Source organism: Miniopterus natalensis, chromosome 3, assembly GCF_054644295.1.
Source record: "Miniopterus natalensis isolate mMinNat1 chromosome 3, mMinNat1.hap1, whole genome shotgun sequence".
In the NCBI taxonomy this organism is placed as follows: domain Eukaryota; kingdom Metazoa; phylum Chordata; class Mammalia; order Chiroptera; family Miniopteridae; genus Miniopterus; species Miniopterus natalensis.
Genome location: NC_142083.1, coordinates 1,466,306 through 1,488,123, shown reverse-complemented (window position 1 = coordinate 1,488,123; position 21,818 = coordinate 1,466,306). Strand labels below are relative to the sequence as shown.

The 21,818-nt window shown below is 44.1% G+C and overlaps 1 protein-coding gene across 4 annotated transcripts in view; it reads right to left on the bottom strand.

Annotated features, from left to right (window-relative positions):
* DHX29 (DExH-box helicase 29) overlaps positions 1 to 21,818 on the bottom strand; it is a 34,319-nt gene continuing 12,501 nt past the window's right edge. The window contains exons 11-28 of one of the 4 annotated variants that reach the window (XR_015714239.1): positions 20,333 to 20,941; positions 18,930 to 19,073; positions 16,746 to 16,922; positions 16,042 to 16,182; positions 14,686 to 14,830; positions 14,438 to 14,555; positions 13,775 to 13,859; positions 12,685 to 12,773; positions 11,542 to 11,670; positions 11,365 to 11,440; positions 10,448 to 10,672; positions 8,457 to 8,593; positions 7,945 to 8,038; positions 5,566 to 5,868; positions 4,524 to 4,655; positions 3,469 to 3,565; positions 1,249 to 1,388; positions 1 to 776 (exon numbers count right to left, since the gene is read on the bottom strand). Coding sequence is in view for 3 of the 4 variants with exons in the window: in XM_087815253.1 (XP_087671379.1) it covers positions 2,392 to 2,468; positions 3,469 to 3,565; positions 4,524 to 4,655; positions 5,566 to 5,868; positions 7,945 to 8,038; positions 8,457 to 8,593; positions 10,448 to 10,672; positions 11,365 to 11,440; positions 11,542 to 11,670; positions 12,685 to 12,773; positions 13,775 to 13,859; positions 14,438 to 14,555; positions 14,686 to 14,830; positions 16,042 to 16,182; positions 16,746 to 16,922; positions 18,930 to 19,073; positions 20,333 to 20,941 (2,778 nt within the window). In the remaining variant the exon portion in view is untranslated. Of the gene's footprint in view, positions 777 to 1,094; positions 1,389 to 2,085; positions 2,469 to 3,468; positions 3,566 to 4,523; positions 4,656 to 5,565; positions 5,869 to 7,944; positions 8,039 to 8,456; positions 8,647 to 10,447; positions 10,673 to 11,364; positions 11,441 to 11,541; positions 11,671 to 12,684; positions 12,774 to 13,774; positions 13,860 to 14,437; positions 14,556 to 14,685; positions 14,831 to 16,041; positions 16,183 to 16,745; positions 16,923 to 18,929; positions 19,074 to 20,332; positions 20,942 to 21,818 lie in introns of those variants that run through there. The other 3 variants (XM_087815254.1, XM_087815253.1, XM_087815255.1) reach the window with 3 other exon arrangements.

Genomic DNA, 21,818 nt, shown 5'->3' with positions numbered 1-21,818 from the left:
CAAGTTTTGCTGGTATTTAATAAACAAAGGACAGGAATTTTCAGCTCATTTTTTAAAGCCAGACATTTGAATTACAGGTCTAAGTGTCCACCAGTATCCACACCTGGGGAAAGGCCAGCTCTTTGTTTCCTGCTACCCGTTGCTTTGCCAAGTTCACTGAGGGTTCAGCAGACGTGTTAAGCACACTGCTCCTACACATGCACACGTGCATGCGGCGTGCATGCTTTCTCTCCCGACTCACACCCACCTGTGGCAACCTACCCAGCACAGGTGGTGCCGTGTAATAATAGTTAGGACTCAGCTCTGGAGCAGAACTCCTCGGGTTCGAATCCCAGCTGTGGAGCACACGAGCTCCCCATTCACTCACTCAGCAGGCGTTGCTGAATGCAATCTGTGCAAGTCCGGAGCAGCATGTGATCTGTGGGGGGACAGGAAGCAGGTGGTCCAGACCGACAGAAATCCTGTGGTCAGAGGGTTGAAGGGGGAGGTGTTTTGGGACAGTGAGTCAGCAGGGAGGTCTGTGGAGGGAGCCACGAAGCCGGAGAAAGTGTGTGGTCAAGAACCAGAAGCAGTGCACAAAGCAGAGCACAGCACCTGCAGAGGTTTAAAATGCCTCGGGCAGGCCCTGGCTGGTGTGGCTCAGTGGTTGAGCATCGTCCGGTGCACTGAGAGGTCACCTGTTCAATTCCAGGTCAGGGCACTGGTCTGGGTTGTGGGCTGAATCCCCAAGTTGGCTATTGTGGCAGCCGGTCAGTTTCTCTCTTGTCAATGTTTCCCTGCCCCCAGAAAAAGAAAAGCTGAGAAACGATACTGCCCGCAGCACCCCCGCTCTGCCCGCCCCGGCACTAGGAACACCCCTGTGCTCAGTGGTGGCACCCATGGACAGTGCGCCCTTCTCAGTTTTGATTTAGTGTCAAATATTAGGTAACCGAATTCTATGGTGGTTCTTCCCGTGGAGATTTGACGCCAGCTGGTTGGAGCTGATTTTTGCTGCCGGGTGGAGGTCTAGCTGCTCTAGGTGTCAGTGACTGAGGGAGAACCCAGGGACTCTCAACCCTGAGTCACAGGCACTGTAGACAGACGCTGCCCGAAGGCACAACATGTATGAGACATGGGTGGTACCAAAGAATTTATTGTAAATGTAGTGGCAAATACAGAGAGTGCTCGTCATTAGAAAGGACTAGAAAACCACGCGTGTAAAGGCTGTGCTTCCCCCGCCCCGTCAGGCGAGTACCACCATCTAAGTACCGAGAGACTGGATGGCTGGTCCATTCCCACATTTCACGGCTGTGTCTTCTCAATTTTTAAAGCAGCTGACCATGAATTTCAGTTTCAATTAATATTCTCTGTTTTTATCAATTCCGTAATGATCTGCAGAATCTTATCATCTAAGTGGGAGGAAAAAAACCCGTGAATTCATCACTGGCTAGTTTTCCAATGTGTACACACATAAACAACAGGTTACACCTCATTAAAAATTCCTTTAAAATACAAAACAAACACCAGCAACATTCACTATAAAGCTACAGATGCCCGTATAATTTGTTGCCCTAAAAATATGTTAATTACCGCTATACTTACACACCTTCTTGGACAAAAATAGGCTAAGGCCCGAAGAGATGATGCGATGTAACTGCTAGTACTTAATGCAGGATTACTTATTCACAAATCCCTTTAAGACAAGAAGTCTGCTAACTTTTCACCTGGCTCAGATCGCTGAGGGCTTAGGAGCTGTTGTCAGTCTCCATGTTTGGTCCAAGGGAAACACAACCCGTTAACAGGGAAGCGCCCACAGAGGCGTCGATGGACGTGACAGACCTCTCTCCACATCAGAGAACACATTCCACTGAACCAGACAGACAACAGAGGCCACACTGTTTGCTAAGGAGGCTTTGTTAACAGCTGCTCCTGCTTCTAATAGCTGCTCTAACGTTGTGACTTCCTAACCACTCTGCAGATTGCTGTAGGTATCAGGCTGCAAGGCTGAAGTTCTCGATTTACACCAGGCACCTCAGTAAGAGCATAGGCTGGGTTTCCATGGCTGCAGTAGGGATCCTGGTAACACGCCCCTGGCCTGAGAAGTTCCTGGGGAGGGGGCTACAGTGGCATAAAACCCCTCACCTGAACCAAGGGAAATAGCTGTGGCTCTAAAGAGACCTTGATTTTTATCTGAGGGTGAGCAGAGTGACAGAAAGCAAAAGAGCAACTTCAGTTACTTGTTTGTCAAAAGCTTGGCATCATATCCCAACTTCTCTTACTATAAGGCCCAGAAAGAGAGGACACAAGTGTACTTCAGGCTCCCTCCCAAGTCAGACGTCTATGCTTCACCTGGGGTGAGCTCTTTCTCTCCTATGGCAGAGGGATACTGGGAGTATTTACAATTTGCTTTTCCTAATCTGAAGCTGAGACTCCACCTGTCCTTGATGCGATGCAGTCCTGTCTCAGGCCGAGCAGTTCCCTCAGGCTCCCTAAGGGAAGAGCCCAGATGTCCCTACGTCAGGAGAATCAACACAGCTTGACGCCTATGCACCCACAGCCACAGCCACTCCCACCCCAACCTGCCTGGCCATGAGGATTCACTGAGGCATTCACTAAATACAATCACATAGAACCCACTAATCAATTCTTAAAATCATTAAAAGCAGAAAAACCACATTTAAGTGCTTCCGGGTGTGAAGCCTGGGGAAGACTAGCACCAACTGGAAACTTCTCCTGGAAACCTGATTCTCACCAGGCCTTTAGAACTACAGTGTGCAAGAAATACAGCGACAAACACGTTAAATCAAAGCATGAGGATGCAACCAACACCATCCTGAATGTGGGAAATTCTACCCAAAAAATCGATTACCCAGCTTATTAACAGTAACTGCATTCAGAAAGAAGGGAGGTAGCAGAGGGAAGCAGTAATCCATCAGGGAAGGATTACTGATGAAGAGAGAAAAAATAGTAACCCAGCGACATCTGTTCCCATGCAGGAGATCTGGGGGGTCTCTGGACTTGGGTGTTTTTAACAGTGGCTGGGTTATGTGATGGTGATCGGGCATGTTTGGGGAACACTGCACCCGACTAACTGGGAACTCTGTGTCCACAGACTCTGCTGAAGGACACTGCTGACGGCTGCAAACACACGGAGCCTCACAGAAGCCCTGTTCTTATTTGTTTCAATAGCTGCATTGCCAGCTTACTGGGCCCTAATAAGCAGCAAAGTTTACAGTGCTCAGTTTTACCAACCTTTTTTCTGTGAAATGGCCAGAAGTTCAGAAGTGAAGGTTTAGCAAGAGGGAGGAATGAACTAAGAATCTTAAGAGAATAATTAGGTTGTGAATAAGTAACTATGAGTCGATGGAATTCAGCATTAAATAAATTTTACTGAAACTATTTTAATCACTTGGAGTTGAAGACTACGCAGTGTGCTCCAATGTTAAAAGCACACTCTGTGTTCCACCCACACTGTAACCAAACACTTACTTTCAAGGGACATCTTAGGATTTTCAAGCTTTTTTCTGAGAACAGAATCGATGAGAACTCGCAGCTGCTTGAAAATGACGGCTATCTTCACCGGGGCCTGTTGGGAGACGACGAATCGGACAGTTAACCCCGGAAGCGTGTGTTAAATAAATCAAGAGAAGCACGTACACCTGACTGCCGGCCTCAGCATGTCTTGACTTTAATATGGAACATTATGGAGAAAACACAAGCAAGTCACTTTCTATAGCTGAGCTATGCAAACTTGTTTCCTTATTAAGTGTCCATAAATCTAACAACGGTTTTTAAAACAATTTATTGAGGTACCAACTGCAGACCATAAGGGCTCGCTCACTGCTGAGTGCACAGGCCAATGACAGGGAACGAAGCCGTTCGCTGCCACTGCGACCCAGGGCAGATCCTCTCCGCCACCTCAGCCTTTGCGAAAACTGCATGTACTTTTAAGGCGCGTTGAAATGTATTCCCCTCCCCAGTCTCAGACAAACAGCTGCCGTGGCACAGCACAGGAGGAGGTCTAGACTTGCTCAGTTTAGACTGGTCGGTGTTCATGAGGTCAGAGAAATCACCTTATTGCGGTAGCAGTGGCTGGCCTAGTTTTCCCAGAGAATTTGACACCATGCAGTAAACACCACGCATCTGCGCCCTTACAGGTGGTATAATGTAGTGGAAGGAGCATGAGTCTGAGGATCAGGGTTCCAGGTTTAAATCTTGCTCTAGGAGTCATCTAGGAAAGCTGCCTAACTTCTCACTGAACCCAGGTGCTGATCTATAGAAAGGAAACCGACACGATCATGAGGTGTTGTGTTTAGGCTCATCCCTGTAAAGGTAACTAGTGAAGTACACACACGGCCAGCTGTAATCTCTACTGATGATAAACGTAGTCTGAACAGCAATATAATTTGCTTTTCAAATTTAACAGATTTAAAACCATATGGGCAAGATACAATAATCTTCTATTTTAAGTCAAATTTTAGGAAAAAAGTTATGCAAACACCAAAAAATTTTAACAATCTACATCCGCGGCACAGGCACTGTACCTGGAAGTAGATCCAGCCGTCGACGGAGAGGAGGCGCTCCCGGTGCTGGACCTCTATGTCCCCACCGAACAGTAAGATGGGGAAAGGGCTGATCAGGGTCGTTTCCCGCAGGTACACTCTGGCGTACCTGATCTGCACAGGGATACAGAGGAAAAGACTCAGCCTAGAAAGCAGAAACTCATTCATGTTTCGTGGGAGCACTGTTCTGTAGTCTGGGACACGTTTAAGTTACAAGTTCTGTAAAGCTACATGTTTACATTCTCTTATGTCATAATCTGCCAACTGTATACTAACCTCAATCACCACCTGTACATTTAGACCCTAAAGACGTTTTAAACATTAACTGTAAGGCCGAGTTATACAGGGTGGGGAAAGGGGGTTTACAGTTGTGAGCGTGCGAAACACAGGGCTTACTCTTGTATCATTACTTATTAATTACTGTTATTTTCCATACGAACAACTGTAAACCTACCTTTGCCCCACCCTGTACACCTTGAATATATACATTTAAGTTTGATGACATGTTGGGAGTTACTTAAGCCAGTACTTGAAATTATGGGTCCTTGTTCCTTTAACAAGCTCTGATTGAGCTGCCTGTTTTAGTTGTAATCTATAAATATTTGGTGTTAAATTATCTTCCGTTACACTGTGAACCAAACTGCTGCCATATCATACATAGTTCCCCCCCCCCCCCCCCCCCCCCCCCCGCTTAGGAAATGCAGAGAAGAGGTCTTTTCCGTTTGGAGACAGTACCTTTTAGTGAAATCTCAGGGACTGATACATTAATCGGCGTTTCTTGGCAACACTTATGTTTATTTCAAGTAGAAAAGATGGTAATGGTCACAGAGAACCCTTAATATTTTCTTTCATTAATGAATAAGGACTTTCTCCCATTGAGACACTATGTACATCCTGGTTTCAAATATGAACAGAAACGAACAACTCGAATTGAGAACCAAATACCACGCCTGCCGGGCATCCCAACTTGTTCCGCTGACTTCTAGAATGACCGAATACTGGCACTTAGGAATGAGCACTGTACCTTCTCCTGGTATAAGAGCCACCCGTAGGTCTGCAGATCCCGATTTACTGAGGACGGGTGCACCTGTGCTTTGCCCTGGGCGGTCTCCACCACGCAGGCCACTTTTTCTGTGACATCGACTGACTTGGTGCAGATGATCTTCCCCACGCTGTCAGAGAGCCCTGCAGCCAGCACAGCCTTAAGGAGGGCAATATCTTGGAAGGTAAGGGTCTGTGAGGCCTTGCTTCCTTCCCAGCCATTAGAAGTGGTGGGTGATGAAAATCCTGCTGCCTTAACCAACTTGATTAACTCCTGCTTTACATCCTAGATTGGTTCAGGTGAAAAAGAGACAAGATCATGATTAAAATAGAGAAACTGCCACATAACTTTAGAGTTTATATTACCGTTTCCTATCAAAATTGGGAAGATGCCCAATGATTATTTGGTTTCCTACAGCCCAAATTAAATTAGGGAGGAAAAAAGATAGTAGAAAGTCAAGGATTAATGTGTCTGTTACCACCATCCCAAGACTAGACATCATAACACACGAATGTCTAGAATGGGAGAGCAGTAAAAATGTGCCTGTTCCCTTCAATAGATTTCCTTTCGATGTTTTTACCCAGCGAGGACGTCACATACAGAGCAACACTGAGGAAGACTCACAGAGGAATCTTGACCCTGGACTGCAAGTACCTTCCTCATTTGTCTCTGGGAATCTCACCTTAGTTTCCTAAAGAACTCTGACAAAGCTTACTGATGGCAACTTTGCTTAATATAAAAGTGTTACCCAAAATCTCTTCCTGCCTTCAGTAGTACCCATCAGCTGAAATGCTACAGGAAGGACGAGTGCTTTCAAAGCAAACAGGATCCAAGTGATTAAAAGGTGATGTTTACATTTAGGATTTCCTTTAGGTTTCTGGTTTGGTGCCTAGGGGACTCTGATTCCAGGGGAGGAAAGATCCACAGACAGCTACTGTCACACCGAAGGCTGGTGAAGACATAGAAGCAGCAGCCCAGGACAGTGAAGACAAGGCTCTCAGGGGAAGGCTGGGAGGCAGACAGAGGAGTGCTGAGGGGCTCCCACGTCCTGGGCTCAGAGGTGACTGTTTCTTCAGTTTACCCCTTTCTCTGCTTCGAGAAGGACATGGCTTATTTCACTGAGAAGCCCCCACTATCATCCAGCAGTTAAGTCACAAAAAGTAATGGGTCAGATTATGTGGGAATGAAATGTGTTTACCCTTTTATAATATGAGCAGAGAATAGAGGAGTCACATGAGACATACATAGTTTCTTTTTTTTCTTCTTCCCAGTTTCTTTTCTTTTCTTTTTTTTTTTAAATATATCTTTATTGATCTCAGAGAGGAAAGGAAAGGGAGAGAGAGAGATAGAAATATCAATGATGAGAGAGTCATTGATCGGCTGCAGCCCGCAACCCGGGCATGTGCCCTGACCGGGAATCGAACCCTGATCACCTGGATCCTAGGTCAACGCTCAACCGCTGGGAGGGAGAGAGGGAGAGAGGGGGAGAGAGGGAGAGAGGGGGAGAGGGGGAGAGGGAGAGAGGGAGAGAGGGGGAGAGGGAGAGAGAGAGAGGGAGAGAGGGGGAGGGGGAGAGAGAGAGAGAGAGAGAGAGAGAGAGAGAGAGAGTGTGTGTGTGTGTGTGTGTGTGGAGGAGCCCTGCACATCACCATCACCTGTCTTTACACTTGACTTCACATGTGCTCTCTGCCCTCCCACAAACAGTTCTGGTCCTGAGCAGCAGTGACGCCTGAGTGATGGGCAGGTGTCAGGCTCCCCAAGAGTGGACTGACCAGCCTGGTCACAACCAGCCACACGGTACCCGATGCCCCGGTGCCTCTCCATACACAGCATCCCACACTGCAACCAAGTAGCTGCTGATGCTCAGGGAAGTATGAGAATCTCATTAAAAGGAACCACAGCTCTTAGGAAAAACGACGGACTCCAAGCCTGAAGCATAAAATGCCCACGTCATTCATTCCAAAAGCAAGGAAGCTACACAGACTGCTGTGCAACAAGGACTCAGGGGAAAGCCTGAAGGGGCCCTCAATGTCCAAGAGGGGACAGTATAATTATCAAAAAATATCCACAGAGGACTGGGACACATCAAATACATGTAAGTCACTAGGTCCACAATGCTTTTGATAAAAATGACATTCACTGATCCCCCGTGGGAACACTGGGAATCAACTCATTGTGAAAACTGCAGGCAGAAGGGAAGAATCAAGCATCGATCTGCGTTTCCTTGTACAAACTGTGCCTCAGGGTATCCAAATATTGATAAGGGAAAGTGTCAAGCCCCATCCTAGGTGTTTCTTCTTCCAAAATACAGCTCTCACTCAGGCGCAAGGGCCCTGGTAAGACGGCTGTGGTAAGACTCACCTCTAGGGTCAGCAGTGATGTCCTACTGAGAAAGTTCCTCCGGCAATAAGCTATTTCAGAGCGATAGCCTCCCTCTTGCCGCGCTTTCTTCCATCTACATAAATAAAATGACCCAAGTTCCACGTGTCTTCTTTGCAAACTCTTTTTCAGAGGGACTAATCAAAGTATGCTTTAAATAAGAATCATTTAAAAAGAGGAGGGGTCTTGCTTGTAGGAGCCACCAATTGTTATTTAAGAATTTCAAAAACAATACACATTTCTTCTGTTTATGTCTAACAGTAAACTAACTTCAAATACAAGGTAACACACACACAGTAGTGTAAAGCACATTGTTCTTACATTTTAGAAAGGGTTATAAAATTATAAATCTGTAAAATAATTAATTATACCTTGAAAGATGGTATAATAAATTTAAGTCTTAGCTATGAATTTAAATCTTTTTAATGTAAGTCAAAGACAAATTTTTAAGAAGTAAATCACCCAGGTTCGACAACACCCAGATTAGTTCTTACCCCAGATACGCATTGTAGATCGTCAGGTGGTCGGAATCTGCCATAGCCAGAGCTGACTTCGCAAGATCTGCTTCATCTTTCCGACCCATGGGTGTGGTAAAGGGAGACTTCTCTGTCATGACTGCAGCGAGTGTGGCCTACCCACAAAAAACAAACAAGCCATCATAGAGGGGACACATTAACAGCTGATCTGTAAAAGAAGCAAATCATAACACTTTTAAGCTGCATGTTTCTTCTTTTCAATACATTCTCACCTCTACAACAGCTAACACACTTTCACTTTAGTTAGTTACTTTTAGCTTCATTTTATGGACTTTAAAAACATATCATTCTACTTTTATACATCTTTGTGAGATAGGAAGTAGTATCACCAGAATCAGAAATAAAAGAAGTGGAATAATTGCCCGGCCAGTGGCTCAGTGGCTGAGCATCGACCTATGCACCAGGAGGTCGCCGGTCCATTCCTGGTCAGGGCACATGTCCAGGTTGCAGGCCTGATCCCCAGCACGGGGTGTGCAGGCAGCAGCTGATCAATGACTCTCTCATCACTGACGTTTCTCCCCCCCCCAATTAAAAAAAAAAAAAGAAACGAAATGGAATGTGTAAGTGATTTATCGTCTGTCACAGGCAGAAGCAATCCCAGAACCCCAGTTCAAACACCCTAACTCCCAGCCTGCTGAATTCCCACTGCCTGCAACGCTCTACATACAGGGTGAGCAAAAGGAGGTCTACAGTTGTTCGTATGGAAAATAATACAATAATTAATAAATTATAATACAAGAATAAACTGTTCTGTGTACTCACAACTGTAAGCCTGTTGCCCCACCTGTACTTTTAAGATAACCTGGACCATGTAACGGTCATTTGCTGCTGCTGCCCTTCAGGTCCACTATGGTGGCAGAGGCTACTTTTCCTACTCAGCACGATTCTGGGAGTCTCTGTGTCTAATACTAGAGAAAAGAGACTGGAGAAAGTCACACTCTCTGTTGTTTATATAGCAGCCCTGATGTGTTGTTCAGAAGAGGCCACAGCTGGATGAAGCTGGAATGGCATGGCAGATGCAGGAGCCCAGAGACTCCAACACAAGCACAGAATTGGTTAGTTCTGAGACAATTTGAGAAAAGAGAACTGCTCGCATTAGTGTATCAAATTGTATTTTGATCTATAAAGTATGAGCACCTGTGGCAGAATTAAAGCACAGAGAGATAACCCGGAAAAGGGGAAGGAAGACAGTTTCTGACTCTACTTATGAAAGTCTACGGGGTTCAGAGCTTCCCAAGAATTACCCACTACAGCGATTTTCAACCGGTGAGCTGCAAGAACGTTCAAAACATGCAACACCCGACTACTCAGTCAGGGGCACTGACCTCTTCCCCTTAGATTGTTAAATAAAAAAATGACAACAGCCACCTGGTGTGAATGAATAAAAATTATACCTGTTTTTGTTGTCAGATCAGCAAAAATACTACATATTCAATTAAATAAATACTTCAAAGTGGAATGGTTTCATAGCAAAAGTCAGACAAGCCAAACCACATATAAAACAGTGCCTATATAGCATGTGTAAGTAAACGTGTGAATGTATTTTCTTGTATATAAAGTTAAATATTCAAAAATTATCATCAAGCATTCAGACCTCCTGCATTTTAATGTTAGCACAGACATTCTATTTAGTTAAAAAATTAAAGTTAAGAATTACTTCCAGCCTGGCTGGGCGTAGCTCAGTGGTTGAGCGTCGACCTAGGATCCAGGCGATAGGGGTTCGATTCCTGGTCAGGGCACACGCCCGGTTGCAGGCTCGATCCCCAATTGGGGACATGCAGGAGGCAGCTGATCAATGACTCTCTTACCATTGATGTTTCTCTCTCTCTCTCCTTTCCTTTCTCTGAAATCAATAAAGATATATTTAAAAAAAAAAATTGTTTCTAAACTTCCTAACTTCTAAGCCAGAACGATATTTGAAGTGAACAGCAGCAGCGTCATCATCTTACCACTGGGTCCAGGCAGCCAAATATGGCTCCAAAGATGAGCATCTTGCCTATCTTGACATTCACGGGCAAAGCTGCAAGGTGCTGGCCCAAGGGGGTTAGCTTAGGCTCGGTTAGTTCACAAGCCCCAATTTTTCGGAGTAGATTCATTGCATTGCTGATTACTTGAAGCTGAGGAGGGTCTAAGGCTTTGGAGAGGAAATCTTCAGGAGATCCAAGATTGCATTTCTACAGATTGAAAACGAGTAAGAGAGTCAACACTACCCAGGAGGTCAGAAGGAACTAAATCTAAGTAACACTGTGAGCACAGAGGATAACTGAGTAAGGAAATCCTCTCCTTTAATAACTGGCAGTGTGTGTGTGCATGCGAGTGTGCCTGTGTTAAGGGGGTGGCCATGTGGATGAGACCTTCCAGTCCATATTTTTACTTTCTTCATTCCTGACTTTTACAGTAAAGAAATCTAAGAACTGAAGGACATTACAGATCTTTCAGACCAGGAAGCCCGTGGTTTAGGTCCAGGTTTCTCAATGTCAGCGCTACTGTTGCTTTGGGCCAGATACTTTTGTTTTAGGGGCCTGTAGAGTGTTTAGCAGCACCTCTAACCTCTACCCATGAGATGCCCACAGCACGGCCTCCCCTCTCCCCCTAGTTCTGACAACTGAAAATGTCTATAGACACAGCCAATTGTATATAAAACTGAGTAAGACTGGGGTAGGGTATAAGACTGTATTTTAACCTATAAAATACAAGGACCTGTGGCAGAATAAAGCACAGGGGGTCCACTTATAAAAAGGAGGTAGAGGAGCCACTTATTTAAGAGGAACATCTGGAGCAACACAAGGGAAGATAAGTTTAGGTCTTCATTTTTTTTCTAGAAAGGGGTGAACAATAAAGACTTGATCTGAGGTTGAGGGATTACCATAATATGAAGACATAATTCCTCCAAAGGCACACGTAAGATTTCAGGGACAGAATAGTCCATAAAGCCTTCAAATCTGAAAAATAAAACAGCAGCCATCACTCTGCACGTCATTGGCCACGCCAGGCTGCAGACCCTTCCCGCCTGTTTTCACACCCAGTGCTGGGCCACACCCACCTCTCTCGTGTGTACATCCGGAAGCAGACCCCGTCACGCACCCGCCCGGCTCTGCCCTGGCGCTGCAGGGCACTTGCCTTACTGACAAACGTCTCGACCAAAGAGCTCATCTGACTGCTCTCATGGTACCTAAAGAAATATATGTAGATAACTAAACTTAAATCAAACCCTAAAAAAGCTGAAATAGTTGACTCTTAAAATTAAGTTGAAGATAGGCTAAGAAAAGTCCATTGTCATTGTGGACCAATATTTCCCAAGTCATGTTTCATGTTTATACAATTCAGCAAGCACCACATACTAAACATACTACCAAACTAAAAGCTCAGCACAAGAGAATATCCTTGTGCCTTTCCCAAATCTGACACAGACCCTTTTTATTTTAGTAGATGCCTATTAATTTTACAAGAATATTTGAGAGAGTTTGAGAAATGCCCTGTGAATATTATAATTCACCACATTTGCCACAAGACAAACAGTTAAACCCCGAAATCGCTTCCTCCAAAGAGACAGTGCTAACAATCAAGGGTTCACTTTGTGCTGGACAGTCACACCCACTTCCACCTGTGCAAAGTTTCCTAACACAAGGGAGAGTGTCACGTGATCACAGACTAAGGTGGTCCTGTCCATTCACGCAACACGCACATTACAACAGTTACAAATCGTCACTTTCTCATGAAGAGTCAGTGAAGGTTACTTTTGTGCACTTGCTGGACGAGGCACTTCAACCTGAGGTTTTCACTTTCCCCATTTACACGAGGAGGCTGACGATGTAGCTGATGGTCACGTTACTTGCTCAAGATTATAGATCAAAGATCTAAATCTGTTACTCCAAAACCGTGTTCTTCTTTATAACCCCACAGATAATGCTTTTGTAAAAAAATTTACTTCACACACAAACACATTTACAAAAATGTTCTAAAATCTTCTGAGAGCTTTTCTAAAAGCAGTGGCACACTGGCTACTTTCAGGGAAACCCACAGCATGTCTGACGTTGGCTCTCAGACATTTTAGTTTCCTACAGTCTGGCTGTGGGCAGAATGAGGGCGTCTGGAATTCTCCCTCTTCGAGTCTGTGACTCCCCTAAGAATGCAGGAGCTGCACACTCTTTAGGCGGAACGTGCTGGATTTAGGAGTCAGACTTACTTATTTTCCTTGGTCCTCCCAGTGTCGATTACAAACACAACATCTGGGATAGTGATGCCCGTCTCTGCAATGTTTGTTGCTAAAACAATCTGAAAATAAACAGAGAGCCAAATATTTATGTAACAGCTGTCAGCAACATGCTATCATGTAAACTGCTTTAGAGAGTTTGAGAAGACGAATTTATAAAGTGAATTTCAATTTTATTTACAAAAATTCACAATCTACTTGCTATTACTGTCATTTTAATTTGCTCTAATTAGTTTCATCACGTCAGTTTGCTAATTACTTACACATTTGTATTCCAACAAAAATTCCACTCCCTTAATTCTAGTCAGTCATCTTAAAAATGACGTAAGTGGAAATGGGAGATTGGGTCAAAGGAACTGGATGGAACTGACGGTTTTCTAACGGGGCTCTGAGAACTCCAGGGGTGCTACGGTTGTGCTCCTGACAAAGAGGAGAAGGCGAGGCAGGGTGACTGCCGAAGGCCGCAGCAGTGTAGCAGTCCAGGGGAGAACCCAGGCCCTGCACGACAGCCAGGCTCCTCCTGAGACTCCGTGTTCCCCACGGTTCCTCTACTGTGCCCTTGTCCCCCTTCTGAGAGGGTTCAAAATCCAAGAAACTCTTTGCCAAATATCTCTTCATTCAGAATCCCTACCAGAGGACACAATGAAAATGCTGAATTTCCCCCACAACCTAATGGTCTATGCACCACAAAGACAGTCAGGGGTGAAGAGCCTAGAAAAGAACGAAGAATTCTCCCTGGGCTCCAAGAGCTCCTGACACCCAGCCTCCTTCATGAGGCCTTCTTGGGGGAAAAGCAGTGATTCTTTTCACAGGCAACATCCTTGCCGTGTTTTTCAACCACCACTCCTCCTCAAAGTATTGCCCCTTCGGTAACACATACTATAAAAACTCAGACACTCTGATTTCATGTTGGTTCAATTCTGCGTGGATTAAGCTGCAGAGCACCCGGCGCCTGCCAGGCATTGAAAGGCACTTCATAGCAGTGACTGTCTCTGATGTACAAAGTCATAACAATGCTGTGAACTCTCCTCGGATCACACACAAGGGAGCTGACTGACTTTACCTTCCTGACTCCTGGGGGAGGAAGCGTGAACGCTGCAGCTTGATCTTGGGTGGAAAGGATAGAATGCAGAGCTATCACTTTGTATCTGAAAGTTAAAACCATAGTTCTTAGCAAGAGTTTCTCTTTAGAAGACACTGCAAAGAATAACAAAATTTATTTGCAAACAGGAAGCAACTTTAACATTTTGAATTATGAAAAGTTTTAAACACACACAGAAGTTCTGATAATGGTACAATGAAACCTACAAACTCATCAAAGAGAAAAAATTTACTATGAGTGAACTATAGGAAATATAGGGTTTAAAGAATTTTTAAAATGTTCTGATGCTGATGTGAAAACTGGACACGCTACCGACTCAGTGTATGTGTGGGGGAAGCGCAGCCTGGTGGGGTTCTGCACCTCCAGGGGGTGAGCAGGGGAGTCAGCACCCTATTCTTAACCACAGGACTCCCTCTCCTTAATCTTATTAAGAAAATACAACAAATGCAGAAACTGCACCTAAAATTTTTAGTAGATAAAGTGCTATGATAGAAATGTTAAAACAAAAACACACTTGTGCTAACCAAAAGTGGAAAGGCTTGGAAAGCTCCTACTAAGAGTTTTAATGTGTAAACACTTTTCTATTCTAGAGCCTCCGGGGACATAATAAAGGTTTGCAGTTACCGTTCAGAAGAAAACTTTCTGTCAGTTGAGAGGAGATCATACAACTGCTGAATATGAGCAAGGCCGGGTAAAAAGATCAACACTGCTCCTTCAATATTTCTGAACTGGGGACTTCTGTCTGCAGTTTTTAAAAGATACAATATTCAAAGTAAGAAGGAAGAGAAGGAACAGCGTAGAAGATATTAATAAAACACCTCCAGTTAACAGTTTTATCAAAACAAATGGAGACATTAAACATCGATGTATACCTAGATACACGAGAAGTTCCAGAATGAGGTCCAGGTTGATTTTATGGGGGTTCATATAGAGGAGAGCATGCTGGGTGCGGCTGCTGTACTTCTGGTAAAATGGATTTAAATCAGCACCTGCTCCAGTCTGAACCGGGATGTATTCCTAAAACAAACACAATCAGAGAAAGATGGACAAAAATATTAAGTATTTTTATAAAACAAAGAAGGAAAAAGATTTGTATTTTCCTCACTGTCACCACTGTTGCTTTGTTCAAATACAGCAAGAGCACAATTTTTAACAGTGGAAAAAGTATGACATTTCATCTCTCTCCTATAACTTAATTTCATTCAGCCCCTTAAGTATAAAAGAACATTCTATCTGGCATGGACGAGCTAAAGTAAAGAACTGAAGACACACAGGACACTGCACGCACTGTTCTGAGGCCATGGAAAGCACCAGGCCAGGAGGTCATGATAATTTTAATAAGTCAACTGTACCTGCCTCATGCTTCCAGGCATCTCTTTTGAGTACCTTTCCTTTTCTGAAGTCCTTTTTTAGTTCCTAATTTCTATCTCTGAAGTTTTAGGGAAAGATTTTAGTTTTTTGCTTTCTTGGTTTATCTGCTTACTTGAGAGAAACTCTGCTCACCTCAGACTGGACAATGCAGGAATATCATGGATACAATGAAAATACTGGGTACCACTGGCTAAAACGCAGGATAGCTTAGCTTTGTGGTATTTCCAAAAACATGTCTGGAACTAACTCTCTAGGGAGAACTGCACTTGCCCGGTGCAGCTTCACGCCAGAGCTAAGGCTGGCTCCCGCCAGGACACAGGCTGCTAGGAAACCACCGGCCAGCACCTGGCTGCCTCACCTGACCACCTAAGTGTTCACATGAAGAAACCAACACAGCTTTACCCCTCGGTAACTGACCACGGGCATGAAATAGTAACAGTTACCTCTTACTTTCATGGCCCTTGATTTTTTGTTCCTAGATGGCTCAAAACAGTGCAAGAAGAAAAATAACATGCACCAAAGACTAGCCTCTGTGAAACGAAGGGCCCTTAACATTTGCTCTCAATCGCGTCTGTTCCCCCACCAAGCTGCCCTTGAGTTCACTGGGCCGGCCCGCGCCACGCCACAGCTCTCAGGCAGGTCGCATCTGGGGAGCATCAACAGAGGTCCTTCAAAACGTTCCTTTTGCCCTGGCCGGGTGGCTCAGTTGGCTGAAGCACTGTCCGGGCACCAGAAGGTTGTGGGTTCAGTTCCCGGTCGGGGCACATGTGGGAGGCAACCCTGTGACCTCTCCCCCTTCCTCTCTCTCAAATCAGTAACCACACCCCAGCAAGGACTGAGGGGCGTCTTCTCCGTACCTGGTGCTTTTTAACCCCGCCGGCTCTGCCTGTGACACTGACGGTCACCTCCTCCTCCTCCTCCAGGAACTTCTGGCAATATTCCGAGTCGGCCTCCAGGACAAAGCCTGTCTCTTCTATTACATCTTCAAGGTGAAAAACCTGCACAGGTTAAGCACATAAACGGTGAACTCAAATTCATTTCAGTAAATACCATTTTAAAGAGAAGAAGGGGACTGCTGCCTTTTGAATGTCACCAAGTGCTCATTTAGAATATTATGAAAAAAGGTTTTTTCTGCATTACTTGGGAATGGAAAACTTCATTGACGCTGATGAGCCGGTCCTTGGACATCTCAGGACAAATGACATGATGATGTATAGTTTTCATGTGAAAACTGATGAACAGGCAGAAGGAAGCTTTGAAGCCGCACCTGCCTCTGAGCGGGGAGAAGGGGTTCTTCACTGCCAAGCAGCCGCCCTCACGCTGCAGTAGCAGTGGGGATGCGGAGGTGTGTCTTGTGTGTGTCCTTCCCAGGCGTGTCTTTCAGCAGACCCTCCCTGAGCCAGGGCAGCAGCAGCCATCTGATTCCCAGGGCCCCCTGCGGTCCTCTCGACCTGCACGACCCTATGGACACTTTTGTCTCAGCCTGCGAGGCCCCATCTGCTGAGGACACTCCCTGGTGGGCAGGTAGTTGCTGTTCACATACGTATTATAGAGAACTTACCTCAACAGGGTAACTTCTTCCTGAGATTCTGAGAATAGGGCAGTGTGTGAAGTACGTGGAGAACTTGTCACTGTCGACAGTGGCGCTCATTAGAATTAGGTGTAGGTCCGAGCGCTTCTGTAGTATCTCCTTCAGGATGACCAGTAAGAAGTCAGACTGGACACTTCTCTCATGGACCTGGTAAAAAGAAATAATAATTAACCAGATGTAAGGCCTAGTAAGAGGCTAAAATAATCAGACACACAAACTGAAAAGTTAATCAACATTTAAATATCGTCAGTACGTGTGAGGGAGAGAGAAGCTGTAAGTTTCAAGTGAGGGAGATCTTCAAATGGAAATAAAGTCACCCCCTAAAACTGAAGCCAGCAAAACCCAGCACAGAATGAACATCAGCCTCAGCAGTAGGACTCCACCTCAGCAGATGGCTCACAAGCATCTGGTAAGTTTAGGGCATTTCTCCCAAATTTCACTGAGAAGCCAGGTGACTGCCAGATGGTGATTTCAGTGGGCCTTTCCCTTACTCCACTGTATTGCTCATGAGGTTGACTGTATCACAATTCAGTAAGTCATGTCCCCGGGCAGCAAATACACCATTGCAAACAGCTTCCTGAACAGGGTCTGGCTTTTAAATTAGGTTTCACCCTGATATGTATTTTCTGAAAACTTTTCAGTTTTCTTGAATACAAATGTTCCAACTTACCTAGCAGTAAACATTTCTTATTATGAACAGATACATGAGCATTCTGACTTATGTTGCTCCTTGAGGACACTGGCACAATCTAGATCTGGGCCATGCAGAGCTATAGCTGTGCCACCCCAGCCCCTGTCCGCCACCTGGAGCCTATGTTTTTCTTCTCTTTGACATCTTAGTGATGATAGTACAATTTCTTCCCCATTAAATAAAGATTCCTAAATAAAAATTTCTATCACTTATCACTAAAATATTAGATTATTATTTTTTAAAATGTATCTTTATTGATTTCAGAGAGAAAAGGAGAGGGAGAGAGAGAGAGAGAAACATCAATGATGAGAGAGTCATTGATCGGCTAGCCTGCAACTCGGGCATGTGCCCTGACCGGGAATCCAACCCTGATCGCCTGGATCCTAGGTCGACGCTCAACCGCTGCGCCACACCCGGCCGGGCTAAAATATTAGATTATTAGAAGACACTTTAATCTAAACTTGTCTAACAACAGGAAAATGGTTAAATGTGGGACATTCAAATCATATACCATAAAGCTACTAAAAAACTATGTTTTTGTAGAATTATATACATACACATACTAAATACACACACATATAAATATGCAAATTAAATGTCAACACTGACTTTTTTTCTGGGTTATGAGATTATAATTTCTATTTTCATTTTTCTAAACTTCTAATATTTTTTAACCCAAAGGAGAAAAACAACCCAATTATCTATATGTAATCTATTAACTAAAAGTCCATGAATGACTGAACTTTCACTGCTGCCTCTGAATTTAGAAAATTAACACACAGTCATAACAACTTTACCTCAGGGGAAATTTTAAAATGTTTTTTGAATAATAGAAATGCTATATATCTTATTTCTTCTTGAGAAAGTTATGTACAAAGCAAATCAGTTTTCATATATAGACTAGTTTGCCATTTAAGATAATTCCGATGTGAAACTCCTGGCATAATCCAACTAAGTGTGAATTCAAATTAGATTCAAGTACAGACACATCTAGAGACAGGCATGTCCAGGAAGATCCCTTGTTCTAGGAGTCAGAGAAAACCCTTCAACAACTGAAAGGAGTGGAGAGGCAATGCGCTGTAAGAGCAGACCCAGCCAGAGTCCTGAACTTGAACCCCAGCTGCAGAACCCACTGGCTGCGTGACCTTGCACAGCTACTGTATTTAACTTCTCTACCTCAATTCCTGGATGGTAAAGCAGAGAGAATGCCTGCACTGGATGGCTGGAGGGGTAAGTGAACTTACATACACAAGTCCTTAGAGAGCACCTAGCACTGTTGCAACTGTTAGCTTTACTACATAAATCAACTTGACACATTTGTTAGAGAAAATTAAGTAATTATATGTAAAGTGTCTGGCATTATAAGCACAAAGAAAATGTTGGCTAGTATTAATTATAAGTAGCATCTTTTTAATACAAAAATGTTTAGAGTGTCTGCGAACATGACTAAAGAGTCTACTCACCTCATCTACAATCACGTGAGACACGTTAGTTAGGAGACCGTCTTCCTGAAGTTTCCTTAGCAAAACCCCTGTTGTGCAATAGAGTAACCTGGTGGCTTCACTAGCCCGAGACTCCATCCGGATCTGATATCCACACAGAGAATTCTGAAGGGAGCACACAAGGCGAGGTTAGACTTTCCTACGTGACCTGCCTGGGAGACAGTGAGGCACAGGCTGACCCTGCTACTAGGAGCGCTTGAAGCAAATCAACTTAGTGCAAATGACTGTCAAAATAATTTTCCCACAGTCTTCAGCCACAGACAACTATAACATTTGTTTTGTTAATTTTAAACAAGACAAGTCTTTGTTCTTTTCAGAGTTGAGACAAAAAGCTTCTGTTCGAGTACCATAACATGATCATAAAAATGTCAATAGATGTTTAATTTCTTATTATCTTGGAGCAAAATATTGAGGTACTCAGAAACAGAAGTCTCGAGCAGCCCCTCCAACTGGTCTGCTCTCCTGTCAAGATCTCACACAAGCTGCCCCCAGGAAGAGCAGCACACGACGCCAGTGCTGACCGACGGGGCCCCCGAGTCACGTCTATTCCACCACATTCCCACTTCCTCAGCATCCCTGCTTATTTGTGTGCATGTCTTGTCATTCCCTCACTGTAAGTTCCTCAGAAGACAAACTGTCTTTTCTCCTCTTACATTCCATGAGAGAAACCCAAACAATTTGCTAAGTCAAAGTATTTTTATGAAGAGTTACCCATCTTAAAGATAGAGGCAAAGATGTTAACTACCATCTCTAGGTAGAACCCAAAGCCTAATCAAGCTCAGTTATATGAGCTTAGGATTCACATTTGGTCCTAACCAGTGTGATTAGCTCCTGCGTTCAGCAGTCGCTTAGCCAGGGTCTGGCCGGTTTTGTGTATACCAACCGGCAAAATGCCCAACAGTACTGAGGTACTTCTATTTTGTTTTAAACACAGGGCTTAAAAATGGCCTAGGATTTTCTTCTACATTGTTTTCCTTTCTGCTCATTGGAAATAATGAAAACCACTCAAGAATACATTCCACAGAAAAAATTTGCAAAAACTTCAGATATTTGATATTAGAGTTAAATTTGTATTTGTCTATAACCTTTGAATCTTCAATTCATTAAGTAACATACTTGAATATTCAGTTGTTAAACTGAATACATTTTCCCTTGATTTGAGAATTTTAACGATAGAATCACTGATAGCCCTTTCCACATGAAGGAGTGGCACTGTATCACACCCATCACACAGAACGAGTGCCCAAGATGAGCTAGTGACCAACCAGTAACAGTCACACTCGTCATCTGGTGCAGGTCCAGCTGGATCCCAAGAGCAAAGGCGAGTGACGTCACCCTCCACTGGGGTGCGGCGAACAGCTTACCCTTCCTCCAGGTCCATTTTCACAGCCCAATTCGTCACATACTCTTGTGGCTAAACTCACTGCTGAGATCCTCCGGGGTTGGGTACAGACAATGTTGCATTTACTTGTCCCCGGCTCATTTAGAAGCAAATCCTCCAAGAGAAAATGTGGAACCTGAGTACTCTTACCGCTCCCAGTTTCACCTGCTACAACCACGACCCGGTGACGTTTGAGAGTTTCAACAATTGAATTCCTGTGTTTGAACACAGGTAACTGTTGTCTTTCCTTTAGAAGCCTCTGGTACTTAGGTGTGCTTTGCAGCTTTCTAAAGAGGTTTCTAACAGGTTCCAAATCTTCTGCCTTTTCTGATTCCAAGGACAGTGCAGAAAAATCCTCATCGGAAACTAAATTTTCCCAGGACTCCTCAGGATCCTCAGAGTTCTCTCTCTTATTTTCACAGTCCTGCTGTTGCTGCTGAAGCTGCTGCTTTACTTTATTCAGAAGTTTGGCAATAAAAAGATCACGTGGCTTATTGGTTTCCATCTTATTTAATTCTTCCTTTTTCTTTTCTGCATCACTCCACTCCAGCCACACAGCTCGGTAGGTTGGGGGAAGTAACTGATGAACTGCCTATAAAAGAAGCAAGCAGCAGCGTTATTTTCACTAACAATGGAAACCAGAATCCTACAGGTTAGAACTAGGACAGCTATCTTACTCCTGAAATATAATTTCTCTCTTACACTAGCCAGTTACTACTCTAATGTAAGATGCACATGCATATGGTGCACACTGAGAAATAGCCTGTCACATTCAAGCTTCTAACTTACTAGTGGTGTGACCTGGGCAATGACTTACCCTCTCCGTGTCCCATTCCTCCATTTGTAAGACAGGGTTGATAACTACCTCCCTCCCTCTTGGCATGCTCTGAAGTAAACTTAGGTTAGTACATGTAAAGTGCTTATTCCTGGAGCAGAGTAAGCTACTAAACAGCTGTTTCTCATTTATCCCTGCAGTGCTGCTATGAGGATATGCAGGTGACCCACACTCATTTCTAAGGCTAAGTCTCTAAGACACTGGCAGTTGTGTACCATCACAGGTCCAAGTACTTTAAATAAACCAACCACCCCGGGTGGAATCCACGTCACCTGATTTGGTGCTAGAAGAGAGCTCACAACCATCTCTACAACACCGATAGTCGCTCATTTCTATCACTTAAGCTTAGCTTGTGACACCTTATTTTGCAAAATAAGGGAAATAAAGACATTAAGAATTTTTACTGATAGAAAATGGAAAGAACTACTGTTTGGAGTTCCACTTATTCAGTGCCTGACAGTTTAAGTGGTTCTCATTTTCCATGAAAAAAATATATATACACTTACAGGAAAAAGGAAATGCAGAGAGTCCTCCCAGGGAGCACTGTGCTCTCTTAGAAGTGCTACCTTCAGTACTGCTTTACTTCAATCTTTCCTTAAACTGGTAGCCAATAGATAATATAACTTAAAATTGA